The following is an 18,239-nucleotide window of genomic DNA, read 5'->3' as shown; positions in this document are numbered from 1 at the left end:
CCACATTAGCGGCACAATTCAAAATGGAATGCAATTATACTGTGATAACATATCCATGGAGTTTATTTCCTGGGTCTGTCATTCAATCATTCTTCTCCCCAGCCCCTTCAGAACAAATCTGAATGTCCAATTAGCTTCTGAAAAAATCTTATGCTGCATTTTCAGGAGACAAATAGATGTTTCATGAGGCAAGGAGAAAGAAAATTATTAGCACGTATTTTGATGTTTGTCCATCGTGTTCGAAGAGGACCTTGGCATCTAATGGGTTGTGGACTGTATGTGATGTGTCCACAGGGGGCTGGTAAGGCCTATATGGGCACAAAATGTTCTACCACATATTGGGCAGACATGAGTCTTCGGAGAGGTGTGGCATACAAATCTAATAAATCTAATAAATAATAATAATTATTATTATTATTATTATTATTATTGTTATTATTGTTATTATTATTATTATACTGACTACAAGCAAAGACATGATGCTGCGACACAGATGATCCACTGGAACGTGTGCCAGAACTACCATTTACCAGTGGCAAAGAACTGGTGGGATCATAAGCCCTAAAAAGTGGTCGAAAATGAGCAAGCAAAACTACTTCCAACTTCAGACTGACCGAATTCTGAAGCATAACACATCAAACATTGTGATCATGGAGAAAAAGAAAGTATGGATCATCGACATCGCAATCCCGGGAGACAGCAGAATTGAGGAGAAGCAGCTAGAGAAATTAGTGAAATACGAAGATCTAAAAATCGAGCTGCAACGACTCTGGCATAAGCCAGTGAAAGTGGTCCCAGTGGTACTTGGCATGCTGGGCGCAGTACCAAAGGATCTCAGCGGACATTTGAAAACCATCGGAATTGACAAAATCTCCATCTGTCAATTGCAAAAGGCCACTTTACTGGGATCGGCAAACATAATTCGCCGCTACATCACGCAGTCCTAGGTGCTTGGGAAGCACCCGACTGGTGATGAAATATGAAATCCAGCATAGTGATCTTGTTTGCTGTGTTGTATTGATGATGACAATAATAATAATAATAATAATAATGATGACGATGATGATGATGATGAGTGGGCATCATTGTCGCATTGACAATGACAATAGCTAGTATTCTACTTCTGTAGGGAAAGATTCTTCCATATTCAGGTACAGTAGGAGAACGACCTTTGGAAGAACTGGAAGGGCAATTATTATTTGATCAACTTGGAGAAGAGCAAAAACAATTATCAGCTGGCCATGTTTGTCAGGAAATATTATAATGTTTTGTAACCATGATACAGATGGAACATAGCATTATGACTATTAGAATAACAAGAACTATTAAAAAGTAATCCCGTGATATTTCATGCATTGTTAGAAGACTTGAATAACTGGTCACTGGCAATATCTCTGCTGGGTTTTTCTTCTAAATCCTGGCTAGTTCAGACACTTCATTAAAACACAAAAACACAACCGTGTCGTGGAATGGTTGAGCAATTCTGTTTTACCAGAATTCTGCTTCCTATTTCAGAAGGAAGCAGTTGGTGGTCAGTGCACCATATCTTGCCTGCATATGTCTAGCAGTTGGAAATGGCTCATCTGTGTTTTGGACAAACATGTCATGACTGTCTAGAGCAGTGTGCTTGAATATATATTCGCTGCATTGATTGTTTATTTCAGCTCACTCTCTCCAGCTTTCAGAAAAAGGGAAAATGTCATTCTGTGGCTTTTTATTTCATCCAGAAATATATGCGTGGAGGGATGGTTAGATGGATAGCTTTATAATAGGCTCCTGCATTTTATGATACCTACATCAGTTACTGTGTTAGAAGGCTGATGAATTTGAAGATTTGTCTATGTCATTGCATTATTTTCCATTACTTTCTCTGGTTTAACTGTAAAGGTTAATACCCAGTCCTGCATGTTAATTAACCAGAGTACCAAATTCTTGATTTTGTTACTTTTTCTGTCTCTCGTCAAACATTTTTACTACTGGTTCCATGGGTGTGGCTTGTGTTAGTACAAGGTACATGGTTGTTAGAGTTTGCCATTGTAAACTACCTATTGTAGTCTCTTGTATTTTCACTTTAAATATATTGGGCTGGTTCGCCATAAGAGGGCGCCAGTACTCCTTCCCTCAATGATGCTTTAACGCTCATTCATTTTTGCTTTGCCTTGAAGGGGGAGTGTATTTGCCTAGTGCTTATTATATTGTATGGCTTAGTGCTTGTTATGGATTGTTTCTATTTTGTATGTATGTGAATAGTACTTATTAAGCATAACTAAGTCTGTGTCTCTTTTTTCTTTGGCTTTGCCACACATCCACACTCTGTTTAAACTCTCTGCTCAGTGTATGTCAAAGGTCTCATAGCCTAGCTATACTGAGACATACCAACAGCTTGGAAGGCGTGGCATGGCTTGGTGGGCGTAGCAAGGAAGGATACTGTAAAATCTCCATTCCCTCCCCACTCCAGGGAAAGGTTACTGCAAAATCCCCATTTCCTTCTGTTCTGTCTGGGTCACTCCAGAAGCCAATACCAACCCAAAAAGAGAAGCCAGACACACTGGTAAAAGGCAAAGGCAGTTTTATAAAATTCAAGAAAATGTCCTTACAAACAGGAAAATGCTGTATCTTCAGATATATCCACGAAGGCAAAAGTCCATGCAGCAATTCAGAATTCTTGCTGCAAAGCTGAGGCTGTAGATAGCAGACCTACACCTCCCATGGGTCTTCCAAAGCTGCTGGGCCACAAGCCAGAAACAGAGATGCCGAGAAACAAGACAGGATAACGCAACTCCAAACTGATAACACTCCACATGGCTTCAAGGGCTTGCCTGCCTTTTAAACCCTGCTAAGGAGGACCACACCCAAACCCAGCTGTTCCTAATTCAGTGCTGACAATACTTCTTTAATTGCTCCTTTCTTTGATCTGACCGTCTCTGTCGCATGTCAATGACGGCTTGTGCGTCATCACCTAATGACTCCAAGCTACTGGCTGGGGAGAGCCCCCCCCCCCCAGGGCTCTCATGCTGTTCTCCTTCATCCCATTCCTGATTTTCCTCTCCCCCGTCCGACTGTTCAGCCCCCTCCTCTTCGCTGTCCTCCTCCTCCGGGCATAGAGCCAGCAGAGACACAGCTGGTCCCTGAGCAGCCTCAGGCTGAATCCCAACAGCTTTCAATCAGCTGGGACTTAGGAGGCAGAGAATAGATGGGGTGGGGGCCAGTCAGAGGTGCCATTTACCAGTTCTCCAAACTACTCAAAATTTCCACTCTGGTCAGAATCTCCAGAACTTCTCAGAATCACCTGAAACACACCTCTGTCCCTGTTGATGCTTCTGTTCAAATTTAATTAGGGCAGGGATCCAATTTTAATCTCTGTTATAACCACAATGTACTATCATTGATTCTTCATGAAGCGAACATGACCATTTCGTATCCTTTGAATAAGCAAAAAGGATTGGGAAATTAGTAATTAATTGATGGTAGTGATGGAATAAAATAAAAAAGTTACTTTCTCAAATATGTCTTTGAGCATGTAATAAACTTAACAACATTCTAAGCAACAGTATCAAAGTGAGGAACTTGTGGTTTTCAAATTCTGCTGATCTGCAGATATCAGTTGCCTCTGTCAATATTGGGAATGGTGAATGTATTGGGCATTATCATCCAATATCTTCTTAAGCCAATCTTGGTTTAATTTTATTAGCCCCGATCATCATCTAATTCTGGCATAGAGGAGGAAGAAAATCAACCTGTAGCAAAATCACCAGATCTCTAAATCGTGCAAATCTTAACATCTGATCTCTAAATCTTGCAAATCTTCAAACATAATTTGAAGTTAGTTTATTTCTTCATAATTGATCAAGTCAGTCAGTCTAAAATAGACATGAAAATTTCTGTACTTTTGTGGTGATAAGTGAGATATATAAGTCAGAGAGAGATTAAATTCATTGCTGCAATGCTGAATCACTTCTGAATGAAACTTTTGCTTTCAATACAATTGGATCCTCCGTCTCACTAGGCTTAATAACTAAATCCATTTGTCAGAAACTTGGGTGTGAATTTATCTGGCACATTTTGCCTTCTGATTCAATTGAGAGAAGGCAATGATTAGCAAGATATTTCGAATTCAGAGTGTCTAAGCTAAAGTGCCCCATTGTGAATTGAAAACAGTTACTTTGAGAGCCAGTTTGGTGTAGTGGCTTTGATGCTAATTTAGAAACTTTTATGTATGTATGTATGTATGTATGTATGTATGTATGTATGTATGTATGTATGTATGTATTTATTTATTTATTTATTTATTTATTTATTTTGTCAAGCATGTTTTAGATAGCAGATATAGATATAAACTGTATTTTTATTTATTGTTATTTTATATATTTATTTCCTCACGCATGTATTAGATAACAGATATATAAGCATGATTATGAGCAGCGTTCCCTGTAAGCTGCTCGCATGCGCACGCGCGCACCCCAAAATACCCCCCGCTCATCCTTTTCCACGGGCGCGTGCTCCCCATCCCCCTGCCAGCCCACGGGGGGCGGGGAGGTGCCAGCAGTAGGAGGAAAGGGAGCCGTGGCCACCCCTGCCTCCCCACGGTGCCTCCGGCCCCCTCATGCCCCTGGCCTCTCGTCCCTGCCCCCCGCCCGCCCAATCCGCCCCCTCTGCTTCTCTGCTGCCTCCTGCCTTGGGGCGCGACTTCTCTCGCGGTGGTGGCGGCTGCGGCTTCTCCTCAGGACGAAAGCGCTCCCAGCCAGGAGGCTGCGAGAGAGGGCTTTCTCTGTGCGCTTCAGGAATGCCCACCCCACCCCTCTCGCAGCCCCTTTGCCGCCCCTTCTTAGGAATGGGGTGAGGTCAACTGCAGACAATCTAAGGTTAAAGTTTGGGTGGCTTGGAGAAGAAACCACAAAGTCAAGTAATGTATTCCAGGCATAGATCACTCTGTTCCTGAAGTTGTATTTCTTGCAATCAAGTACTCCTCCCTTTGGTGTGAATATGAATGAGGTGATTTTAAGCAATTTTTTCTGAGGCCTACACCCCACAGGATTGTGGGGTAAGGAAAATAGGAGGCAGGGAAGTCAGCACTTTTATGCAGCTCCAAGCTGACCAAAATTAAATGTGAGATAACAAACGCTAATAATGAATAAATAAAAGAACGGCTTCATAATCCAATTGGCTGTTTATCGTGTTTCTTGAATTCAAAATTTCTAATTGACATGATAACCTGTTCTAAATTGTGGAATTGACATTGAAAACAGTTGCAATTTGAAAAGTTTTGCCTGCCATCCCTTGAATTCCTTTTTGAAATGGGACCTGTCGGAGAGAAATGGAGATTTAATTTACTTCATTACACCCTAATAAATAAGACTGATCTACTTCATTCTTGTAAATGAAATGCAGCCTGTTCTTAAAGCCTTCGTTAATTATCATGATTTCTGCTATTGGTATCCAAGGGCTATATAACACTACAAAACCCATTTGGAATGTGCAAAGGTTTATTGTTTACACCCCTTTTTCACGGCATTCCTATAACAATGTTTTTCAAACTTAGCAACTTTAAGACAATTGCATGCTGCCTGGGGAATTATTGGAGTTGAAATCCGCACAAGTTACAGAGTTTGAAAAACACTGATCTACAAGGTGATGGAATGCTTGTCTCCTAATTGCACAACACTCACTGGATTTTTAAAAAATTATCTCAGTAAGCATTTTCCTTATCTGTTTTCAATTGCTATGGTTGCAGTGGCTCCTTTCCAAAAATGTGGTAGCTATACATCCCTGTAGTGCAATCACCACTCACACGACGAGTTTTGTTTGTGATGGGCACAGGACTTAGCTATTGTCATATTGTCAGGCCTTCTTAAACAATTGCTCTCAACAGATTGTCATACTTTCAAATCTTGCCTAGTAAACACCTCTTCAAAGGTGTGAATGATTTCCAATCACGCTACCATCAAATGTGTCAGCTAAACCCAGTCCCCACTGTCACTATAAAGTGCCTATAAACAGTGATGGACTGCCAAAAATTTTACTGCTACATGTGAGCGTGGCTTATTTTGTGGGTGTGGCTTGATGGTCATGCGACTGGATAAGAGTGGCTTGCCGGCCATATGACCAGTTGGGAGTGGCTTGACAATCATGTGACTGGGGGTGGCTTAAAGGTCATGTGACTGGGTGGGAGTGGCTTACCGACCAAGATAAGTTTTCAAATAGGTGCTTGGATTCTTTTTCAGTTGATTAAGTCACATAATTTGAATAGCCGCAAAAAGGACAGCATTATTTGTTAAGGAGCACAGTAACATTTAAACCCACAAGTAACCCACAAGGTTCAGTATGATAACAGATTAGGAAAGTAGCTCAATTTTCTTTAATTGCTATAAAAATTCAATTCTAGATAATGACTAAAATGATTACAGCATACTATTTAATTATTTCCTATTTTAAAAGTAATTAAGAATCATATTAAGAGAAGGAAGGACAATAAAAAAAACCTATTACAGTGCATAAATTTACTACCCACACTGCCACCCCCACTCCATGGGGGCAGCAGCCCATTTTTGTGACTTCAGCATCATTACCTGGCTTTAGTCATATCCACAGCTAAAGATACCTAAATAATCACATTTAAGGGGCATGTCCTCCAAAGTTAACTTCTGTCCCATCCCCAACCTTCTATGCATGTCTTCCTATCCTGCTAGCATTCCACAAATGCCCTCCATTATCTCATTTTTAGAGGACATGGCCTTCTGATGCTGGCATTATGGAACTTCTAGTTCCACCGCAGTGGTTTTTTTCTTAAATATATGCTTGCTATAGCTGATGAGGCTCAGTCTACAACAGTGGCAACTCAACCAGTTCTACAGATGGAACTGACAGCTGGGACAGCATCGATTTCTATCTATGTATGATAGCCAAGGTATTCTGTCTGATGGTTGCTGCCATCAGTAATTCAATCCATATCATTTTGTCACCATTCCCTCCCATGGATCAGAAGGCATCCTCGATTCCTTCCTAAATAGGTTTGCTATTCCAGGACTGTGTTGACTCCTGCGCACATGAGACACCTTCACTACGAATATGTGAGTCCTACCATCATTATGTCACCATCAAAGTATCCCATCATTTCTTTATTGCTTATTTGGTGTCTAAATGTGGACCTTGTGCATCGTTTTGTTTATGACTTCAACCACCTGGTTGTCCTTTGAGCTGGCCAGGAGCTACAAGGTTTGTAGGGTTTTCAAGGTTATTCTACAACATGGGTGTCAAACTCACAGTGTCACATTACCGTCACGTGACATTTCACGACGTTTTTTCCCCCCTTCTCTTTCTACAGTGATCATTTTTACTAAGACCATAAGGATTTCCTATACCTCTAATTTAACGGGGCTGTTGGGACAGAAAGTTTCTTTTAATCTTTAGTGATTCTATGGGTAGAAGTGGCAAACTATTATCAGAATTCTTTCTAAGTCCTTCAGGATTGGGCAGCATAGAAGTCAAATAAAATAAAAATAAATCCATCTGTGGATAATTTATGCTCCAGCTGGAAAGATTAAAGTAACTACAGTTCCCAGCATCCTTCACTACTCCCACACTCACTGGATCTACTGTAATAGAAACATACGATGTGTTGCTGTTTCCCATCCATATATGCAGTAAATTCATTCATATGCTAATGTTCATCAAGAAGTATTTGCCATATCGGAATCACAACCCTGATCTGAATCTTAATGAACTATCTGCATGCATCTTTTAAGACCTGTATTCCCGTCCAGAGTCACAGACCTGGGTGAGACTAATTCATTAACTGGATCATGGGCAAGATATCCTCCTGACTGAAAAAATGTTTTTAAAACAGCAGCTGAAAGTACAGACCATTTATAGTCATAAGCATCTTAAAGTGGTACTCAACTATTTCTCCAAGTGAGAGTGTCCATGTGACTTCTGTTTCTTTGAAATAGTATACTTTGTAGATCTATTTGTTTAAAGTACACGAGCAGAGAATACTGTAGGAAAATAGATCACCTGTGTCTAATTTTTGGCAAGCGGTGTTTATAGTCCATTTTCCACAAGCCACTAAACCTATTTTTGTGTAGTTAAAGTTCTCAGCGTTTTGCATAGTAATTCCACACTCTGTTGTCTTTGTGGCAGAAAGCTCCCTCAAACTGTATTTAGTCCATATGTAATTATAGTGATGATATTCATTTAGTTCTATTCTTATGCATTGCCTTTCAGGAACCAGCCTTCCCGAGATAACTCGCAATATTTGAAAAACATAAGCAGTCATTATAACATATTGCGAAGTGTAAAACCATAATTTATAAAGCATAAAAAAACAAAAAATGTAACAGCAGCCATTAAGTAATATAAAAGAGTAAAAGCAGTAAAGCATAAAAATTTCAAACAGTAGCAGTTAAATTCAAAACAACTTAAATGCCAATTAAAAGAAAGTTAGAACAAAGAGCCATCAGGGACCTTGGAATATATTTCTACTGTAGAAGGATATTTCATAAGCTTAGAAAGGCACATTTATAATTGCCCACTTTTTCTAATAGTAACACCAAAGCCAGACTTAGTATCACCACAAAATTATTTGATCCTAAATCTTTGAAAATCTTATGTTATATCTCTTGCCATAAGAATGAGTTGCAATCTCTGTACCACCAGTTGAAGCTTTCAAATAGGACTAATTGCCACAGAACACATTATAGTCTTGGTATAACTAGAGTTTATTTGGGGCAGTCATACAAGGGCATATTAGCAGGAGAAGAGTAGAAAACTAATTTAATATAGCAGATAAAGACACCAGGCTAGAAACTGAGGAAATCTTGCATTTTACTCATGCCTTAGAAAGTATTTACAGACCCCCTCACATCCTGGACATAAATTGTTTCAACTCCTAGCCTCAAAACTTCGCTATAGAGCACTGTACACCAAGACAACTAGATACCAGAACAGTTTTTTCTCGAACACCGTCACTCTGCTAAACAAATAATTTCCTCACCACTGTCAACTATTCACTAAGGCTGCATTACTATTACTATTAGTTTTTGTCATCATCCCTATCACCCATCTCCTCCCACTTATGACTGTATGACTGTAACTTGTTGCTTGTATCCTTACGATTTATTTGTTTTTGTTATTTGTTATTTATATTGTTATTTATGATATTGTTTGTTTCCTGATTGCTTATTTGAACCCTATGACAAAAATTAAGTGTTGTCCTGATTCTTGACAAATGTATATTGTCTTTTATGTACACTGAGAGCATATGCACCAATGACAAATTCCTTGTGTGTCCAATCACATTTGGCCAATGAAGAATTCTATTCTATTCTATTCTATTCTATTCTACTCTACTCTACTCTACTCTACTCTACTCTACTCTACTCTACTCTACTCTACTCTACTCTACTCTACTCTACTCCACTCCACTCCACTCCATTCCATTCCATTCCATTCTATTCTATTCTAAAAATATGGCCAATTGGGTAACTTTGGATAGATGTCTCTCAGGAAATATAAAAGGAAGAAATGGTAAGCCGCTTCCAAAAATATAGGCAAGAAAGCCACAGTGACTTATTCAGACAATTACCAGAAGATAAGATTGGTCTAAAGCAGTGTTTCCCAGCGAATGCTGGCTGGGGAATTCTGGGAGTTGAAGTCCATATATCTTCAAGTTGCCAACGTTGGGAAACACTGGCCTAAAGGCATAAAATTAAGATAGGAATTATCTAGGGAAGAGGACAGCTATCATCCATGAAACTGAAAGGGACAACAAGATTAGAAAATGTTGCAATAATTCAATTTATTGTTATTTGATTTTAGCTTTCTTTCTTTTTTCCCTGCAGGTTCCTGGAGAGAAAGTTGTTGGCAAGGACATGACAGTAATAGTGGAGTTCCCCAACCCTCTGAAGCAAAATCTCACCAATGTCTGGGTCCGACTTGATGGCCCCGGTGTGCTAAAACCAGTCTCAAAATTATTCAGGTAAGGAAAGGCCTAGTATGTATTTGTATTTGTATTTATTTGATTTGTATGCCACCCCTCTCCGGAGACTCGGGGCAGCTCACAGCAATAATAAGACAGTGTACAATAATAATCCAATACTAAAAACCCATTATAATAAAAAACCAAACATACATACAGACATACCATGCATAAAATTGTAAAGGCCTAGGGGGAAAGAGCATCTCAATTCCCCCATGCCTGGCGGCAGAGGTGGGTTTTAAGTAGCTTACGAAAGGCAAGGAGGGTGGGGGCAATTCTAATCTCTGAGGGGAGTTGGTTCCAGAGGGCCGGGGCCGCCACAGAGAAGGCTCTTCCCCTGGGTCCCGCCAAGCGGCATTGTTTAGTTGATGGGACCCGGAGAAGACCCACTCTGTGGGACCTAACTGGTTACTGGGATTCGTGCAGCAGAAGGCGGTCCCTGAGATAATCTGGTCCGGTGCCATGAAGGGCTTTATAGGTCATAATCAACACTTTGAATTGTGACCGGAAACTGATCAGCAACCAATGCAGACTGCGGAGTGTTGGTATAACATGGGCATATTTGGGAAAGCCCATGATTGCTCTCGCAGCTGCATTCTGCACGATCTGAAGTTTCCGAACACTTTTCAAAGGTAGCCCCATGTAGAGAGTGTTACAGTAGTTGAGCCTCGAGATGATGAGGGCATGAGTGACTGTGAGCAGTGACTCCCGGTCCAAATAGGCATAGTTTTCTGGGTATTCATTACAAAATGAACGCTAAATATCAACACCACATTTGAGCAACATCGACTTCTCTCTTGAGGGCATGAAATCCATCTTCTCCAACCATTTGTATTCCAGGTATGTCAGGATTATACACTTCCCCCCGCAGGGACTGCAACTAGCAAGGTTCTGCTAACTAGGAATTTAGGGAGTGATTACATTACCTCCAAATATCTGTAAATTAAAGGAATTGATCTAAATAATTATAAAACTGTATTTCTTCCCTCAGCATTAGTGACAGCAAGATAGTGTATCCAGATAATGAACAAGATAACTAACGTTACAGTAATGTGTTACTGGAATGGTTTAGCAGCTAAATTATGAAAATGTAATCCAGCAAAACTCATTTGAAATGTCACTTATTTTAAGAAAGCGTGAATAAGAAAACATACTTCTCTACCTCATCCTCATTATCCTTATCGGTCTATCTGATATTGATGATAGTAATAATACACTTTACAAAACTGTGGCATTCTTATAACTCTAACTCAAATTCCTTAAAACATTGAAAAATCCCTATATGAATTCTCATGAGGCTTCCACATGAGTCAGTCTGAAAGCAGATTCAGGTCAACAGATGTTTGGGTATCTAACTGATTTAATTCAGGTTTAGCTATGATGTCACTAAAACCAGTCCAAACTCCTCCCCTCCGGTACCCTCACCTCTGGTCCCTTCCCTTCCCCTTGATTTCATTCACTTATTGGAGAGAAAACATCCTTACCTTTCTTCCCAATTCCTCAACTTCAGATCCCAAAGAGGGAATGCTAGCTTGGGGACTATGAAGCTCTCTTAAAAGAGGAAGGAAGGAAGGAAGGAAGGAAGGAAGGAAGGAAGGAAGGAAGGAAGGAAGGAAGGAAGGAAGGAAGGAAGGAAGGGTGATCATCAACAAGCCTGTTAATCTTTCTTTCAGAAACCACAATAATTGATTTTTTTTAAGTAATCATTTTTTTAAAAGGAGCTTCTTGAGCTTGCATTGATATACAAACCGAACCTGCTTGTTAATAGTGAAGATAGTGAATAGTGAAGTTCTGAGCAGGGAGAAAATTTCACTTAAGGTTCAAACTTCATCACAAGGAAAATTCCCCTTTATTAATTATCAGGAGCCTAAACAATCAAGTAAACTTTTTCTTTCTTTCAGCAGTAATTGTAATATAATATTTTAACACGGTTCTGTTGTTTTTAAATTGTTTAAAATATTTTACTGATTTTTTTTAAAGTTTTCTACTATCCTTTTTATATTTATTTTTTGTAATGATATTGAAAGAATGGTTTTAAGAATAAGAGCAAGAGCAAGAAATCATCTAGATATTGCTAAACAGCCATTTCTAATATTGTACATCATTGTCAATATTATTATTATTTATTAGATTTGTATGCATACAAATCTAATAAATAATCATCATCTAGATATTGCTAAACAGCCATTTCTAATATTGTACATCATTGTCAATATTATTATTATTTATTAGATTTGTATGCATACAAATCTAATAAATAATCATCATCTAGATATTGCTAAACAGCCATTTCTAATATTGCACATCATTGTCAATATTGTTTGGGTCTGTGTAAGTTGTAATTTAGCAGTCATTTGTGAGCTATAGGTTTCCTGTTCTTGTGCTAAATTATGGACCTATTTCAATATAAAGTGTGTTGTAAATGTGTATACAAGTACTGAATTACATTTTCATTTGGCATGATTATGGTAAATTAAAGTCATAGAAAATAAATTATTGCAGATTGTTTAAATATCCATCCCATTTTCCTCATTATATTCACGATGATAAATGACCAGTCCAAGAAGCATCCATCACCACATTACTCCAAGTCAATCGAATTAGTTTGGTTTTATTTCATTAGCAAAAAATTAATACTTTTCCCCTCTGGGCTACATTCCTGTTTTGATTTTACTTATTTCTGAACAAGTCCTTTTGGAAATGTCACACCCAGTCTTCTAGATTGCATTATTTCTTCCTTGACAAAGTTATATGCAAGGAGTTATTTTAAGCCATTAAGATTTATACAAAAAAACCCACCTATGTTCTACTACACAGCCACCAGCTCCAATGAGCATTCAAAAGTTTGTACATGGTACAGAGTCAAGGCTTAAGTGGAAACAGTTCTGAAATTGCTTGTTATTAAATTATTAAATTAAAGTCTTAGTTTGAGATAATGTTCTAGTATTAGATAACGTTCGACCTCTCTTTATTATTTTGTATCTATTATTTTGTATCTATTTATATTGTATTTTTATTGTTGTTGTAAATCACCCTGAGTCCTTCGGGATTGGGCGGCATATAAGTCGAATAAATAATAATAATAATAATAATAATAATAATAATAATAATAATAATAATAATAATAATAATAATTTAAGGCTTAAAGATCTAAAAGCCAAACCACATGCTAAGCAGATCCATGGATAGCCCAATCCCAACTTCCAAGTGTATATTTTTCATTAAGAATCTTGGATTCAAATTATTATTATTATTATTATTATTATTATTATTATTATTATTATTATTATTAATTAGATTTGTATGCCGCCCCTTTCCGTAGACTCGGGGCAGCTCACAACACAATAAAAACAGTTCATGGCAAATCTAATAATTTACAATTTAAAATATTTTAAAAACCCCATTTTTAAGCAGACATACATACAATACAATACATAAATTGTATAGACCCAGGGGAGATATCTCAGTTCCCCTATGCCTGACGACAAAGGTGGGTTTTAAGGAGTTTACAAAAGGCAAGGAGGGATAGGGGCAGTTCTAATCTCTGGGGGGAGCTGGTTCCAGAGAGTCGGGGCCGCCACAAAGAAGGCTCTTCCCCTGGGGCCCACCAACCGACATTATTTAGTTGACGGGACCCGGAGAAGGCCCACTCTGTGGGACCTAATCGGTCGCTGGGATTCGTGTGGCAGAAGGCGGTCTCGGAGATATTCTGGTCCGATGCCATGAAGGGCTTTGGTGACAAAGCACTGGAGTAAACCAACTATAATTACTATCATTATTATCTTGATTTAAATCACCTTTCTACAACTATAATTTGCAAGGCGGGGAGCAAAAACAGACAAGCGAAGACAAATATATACAGTGTGAGGTCAGATCTAAAAACGAGCAATAATTGGAGATAGGTTATCCGTTCAAATCATTATTTTTTCCACTACCAAGAATGCCAGTTTATATATACTAGATTTATAAACCATGTCAAACTATGCATTATTGTATTTCATTGCAGAGAGATTCCAAAGAATTCAACCTTGATCTGGGAAGATAAATATGTTCCAAGGCAGCATGGCTTCCGAAAGTTGATTTCAAGCTTGAATTGTGATGCCTTACGACATGTCTATGGCGAACTGGACATCAATATTCAGAGTGCCCAGTAAAGATCTTCTCCTTTCTTTCCTTTTTTAAATTCAGTAATTCCACCCTTCATTACAGGAAAGTAAAACTTCTGCCATAATCCAGAAGCTGCCAAACATACATTCTATGCATATGCTTTCTATTCCCCCCCCCATTCATTTTCAGAAGGGTTTTTTCCCACTCAAAACTATGAAAAATCAAGTTCATATAAACATATACAAATGCTGTATCCACACATTCATTTGCATCATGCCTTTTCTCAAAGCTAATTACCATGAAGTATGTAATCCCCACTTTTGTCGCAAGCAGCACTGTAAAATCTGTTGAACTAAGGGATTGTGATTAAAAACTAAGCCTCACACTCATGAGATTTTGATTGAGGGTAAGATAGATGTCCCAGGGGCAATTTAAGTCCAAGTCTTCTGCTTCCCGATACAACATTCTTTATACCATCATACCCAATTACACACCAACATTACAAGTTTACTTACACTGATTTTCTTTGCCCATCAAATCTTTTTGCTGAGATTAGCACTGGACTGCGTCTTCTTTTGTCCCAAACTGACATAAGCATCACTAGAAGAGAATAACTGAGCACCAATAAAACCAGAATTATTTCAACAAACAGCTGGAAATTACTCAGTATGAATTAGTATGAGTCTACGGAGAGGGGCAGCATTCAAATCAAATCAAATCAAATCAAATAATCAAATCAAATCAAATCAAATCAAATCAAACCAAACCAAACCAAACCAAACCAAACCAAACCAAATCAAATCAAATCAAATCAAATCAATAAATAGTTCAAGTGATAATTAGTTCCTATCCAATAATAAGAATGTATGATGTTACATATTAAAATCAGGACAGTTTTTAAATATTTCAGCTTCTGGAGCATTCTGAATTTTAGTTTTAGTTAAAACTTGATATTCCATAGATATTTTGAAAGACAGAGAGAAATCAGGCCAAAAAAATGTTCTCTTTGTTGTCCTTCATTCCCAACAAGCTTCGATGTATGCAAAGTGAGAGTCTGATTCCGAAAACATAGCTTGAATTTTTACCTTATTCCCATCTTCTCTGCCTTTCCTAATAAGTTGATTCTTACCAGCATTTTAAGCACTGCCGAGGCCCGATGTGTAGAAGCCACCTTGTTTTTCACTGGAAAGATTTAAAGAAGTCGTGAGATTTGCTTTAGCACTTCTGTTAGCAAGTTATATATCCAGAGGGCATCTCTGAGATTTCGCTGAGAATAGAAGCACAGTTGTAGCTATGTCTGAAGTGGGTGAGATCAAAATCAGCACAATGGTGGACAAGATGCTGTGATACTAGCTCTGCCTCTCAGAGTAGATTTTGAACTTCCTCTCCACAGCCAATTCTGTTCAATGGCTTACCAGCAATTTCACTTGCAAATATTAATCTGATTGGTCTATCAGGGTAATCAAAGTATTCTGAGTTAAGTATTCTGACCTAAATTTATGGCTGACTATTGCCGATAAATATATACAAATTTGGGTTGAACTTGCTAGAATATCAGTTGGCCGTGATTACTGATTGCTAGCATAAACATGTAGGACAGTGATGGCGAATCTTTTTTGGTTTATGTGCCAATGTACCCACACCCTTTCCCCCATGCATGCACCCCCCCCCCAAGCTGCCCCTGTGCAAGTGCACAACCCACCCCCATGCCCACGCATGTGCATAGTCCTCATTGAAGCCTGGGAGAGTAAAAAAATGTCCAAATGGGCAAATTGAAAGTTGGGGAAAATGGGCTTCTGGTTTGCCCGTTGCTTCCTGAAGCCCTGGAGTGTAAAAAACAGCATAATGAGAAAACCTGAAGTCCATTTTTCCCAACTTCTGGTTTGCCCGTTCGACCATCTTTTGGACTTTGGGGCTTGGAATACAGGAAGTGATGACGTTGGCGTCCTTAGCAACCTGCCGGTATACATGATGTCAAAGCTCCGTCCCCGGAATCTCTTTGTGGGAGGGATTCCCCAGCTCCTTCAAAGGGAGGTCTTTTCACGTAAAACATTGTTTATTTTTATGTGAAAGGACCTTCCTTTGCTTGCAGCGCCGCTGCGGCGTCCTTTTTCGTAAAAATAAAAATAAGCAAAAATAAAAAATTCATAAAAATAAAAAACGATGGGATTCCGGGGGTGGAGCTTTGACGTCACATAGCATTCGGAGTTTGGTTCGGGTTCGGCCGAATTTTGCGTAAAGTTCAGCCGAACTTGCCGAACCCGAACACCGTTGGGTTCGCCCATCACTAAAGAGGAATAAAAAGACATCCCATTCCTTAAAGACTGTCCTAACTCTCCTTGTATGGCTCAGTGCCTACTTCATGTCTCTGTTTTGGTAAACTGCATTCCACAAACCCACAAACTGCATTCCTTTATAGGCAAGTTCAGCATAGCTGTGCTGTATTATTAAGCAAATTTTAAGAAATCTGCTGTAGATTTTTAAAATAATAGAAATTTACTTTCTTGAAACTTACTAACCTAACCAACTCCATTCTCAAAGAGTTAAGCAGGAAGGTAGTTAGTATTTGGATGGGAAGCTATGAAAACAACTCAGAAGATGACAATAAAACAATAAATTCTGTATTGTTATCAACACCGTAAGAGGGCAGCCATATAAGTCTATGCAGGAAGTCCTTGATTTAGTACCATAATTGAGCCCAAAATTGTCATTGCTAACTGAGACATTTGTTATATAAATTATGCTCCATTTTACAATCTTTCTTGCCCAGTTGTAAAGTGAATTGCTGCAGTTGTTAAGTTGGCAATAAGCTTGTTAAGTGAACCAGGCTTCCCCATTGACTTAGCTTGTCAGAAGATTACATCACATGACCTTGGGACCCCGTAATTATCATAAATATGAGTCAGTTGCCAAGCACACGATCATGGGGATGGTCATAAGTGTCAAAAATAGTAATAAATCAGTGATGTTATAATTTTGAATGGTCACTAAACAAACTGTTGTAAGTTGAGGATTACCTGTAGAGAGCCAAAAAAATAAAAAAGAGTCTAGAGGCAGAATAATACGTTTTACTGAAAAGCAACTGAGCTGTAACTCATAAAAGCTTTTGTCTTTTAATAACATTTGTCTGAAATGATACTACCAGACACCTATTGTTGCCAAGAAAACTATAGCGCCAGACTCATGAAATTATTAGCAGTTGAACTTGGCAAGGAAGGCTTTGCTTTGTCACAATTATCATCAAAATCATTTATTTTTGACCTGGAGCCAATCCATTATTTCAGAAGAAAGGTTGCTTATGGAATATTCTCAATTGAGTTGGCTGTAGATATAATAACATGCTGTACCTTGGATGGAATTTGTGGGCACAACTTGTAACTTAAGGCAATTTTAAGTGGTCATTGATAATAAGCCTCTTAAGCGACTGTGCCATGGATGTGCCATGAGTTTTATTCCTTTGAGAAATTATCTAATTAAGTGTGCATTGTTAATGAAGTCAGTTTGTATGTAAAATCTGATTATGCTGCTTTACACCAAAGTCAACTACTGTTAATCTTCTTTTCACTTTTTGTATCTTAAAAGCTTATATCTAGGGATATTTACCCATATAGTATGGCTGTATTACTATTATCCTTCTCATCTTTTCTACCAACTACTATATTGGTATTTTAGGATTATATTACTTTGTTGTTTATATGTATACTGAGAGCCTTTGCACCAGAGACAAATTCCTTGTGTGTGAGATCACACTTGGCCAATAAAGTATTCTATTCTATTCTATTCTATTCTACTCTACTCTACTCTACCCCACCCACCCCACCCTACTCTACTCCTCTACTCTACTCTACTCTATTACCCAAAACCAATGCAATAAAAGAATCATCTTGCCTGAATAAGTCTCTACCAGTTCTGGTTGGTTGAATTTGGAGTGCACATATTACTGTCTTTGGACAGTCTGGTCCTAACCTGCCATTTCTTAGATATGCTGGATTGCATTTTATGTGATAGGTTCACCTATTGTCATAAATCAAGGATTGACAATGCTATACACCACAGCACCCAAAAGAGCCATAGATCACATCTGCAAAAACTTCTAGATCAAAGTTGCCAGTTTAACTCTGCTTTTTCATTTCATCAGGAAGGTGGTTATTTATAAAGT

The 18,239-nt window shown here is 38.5% G+C and overlaps 1 protein-coding gene across 3 annotated transcripts in view; it reads left to right on the top strand.

The window, feature by feature from the left end:
• F13A1 (coagulation factor XIII A chain) overlaps positions 1-17,973 on the top strand; it is a 178,416-nt gene extending 160,443 nt beyond the window's left edge. For all 3 annotated transcript variants that reach the window (XM_070747201.1, XM_070747200.1, XM_070747199.1), the window contains exons 14-15: positions 9,837-9,973; positions 13,980-17,973. In XM_070747201.1, the coding sequence (XP_070603302.1) occupies positions 9,837-9,973; positions 13,980-14,127 (285 nt within the window). In that variant the 3' untranslated portion in view covers positions 14,128-17,973. The remainder of the gene's footprint in view (positions 1-9,836; positions 9,974-13,979) is intronic.
• Positions 17,974-18,239: the final 266 nt, after the last annotated feature.

The sequence above is a fragment of the Erythrolamprus reginae genome, chromosome 3 (assembly GCF_031021105.1).
Source record: "Erythrolamprus reginae isolate rEryReg1 chromosome 3, rEryReg1.hap1, whole genome shotgun sequence".
Classification (NCBI taxonomy): domain Eukaryota; kingdom Metazoa; phylum Chordata; class Lepidosauria; order Squamata; family Dipsadidae; genus Erythrolamprus; species Erythrolamprus reginae.
The sequence above is the reverse complement of the archived record's forward strand: the minus strand, read 5'-3'. Positions and strand labels throughout refer to the sequence as shown.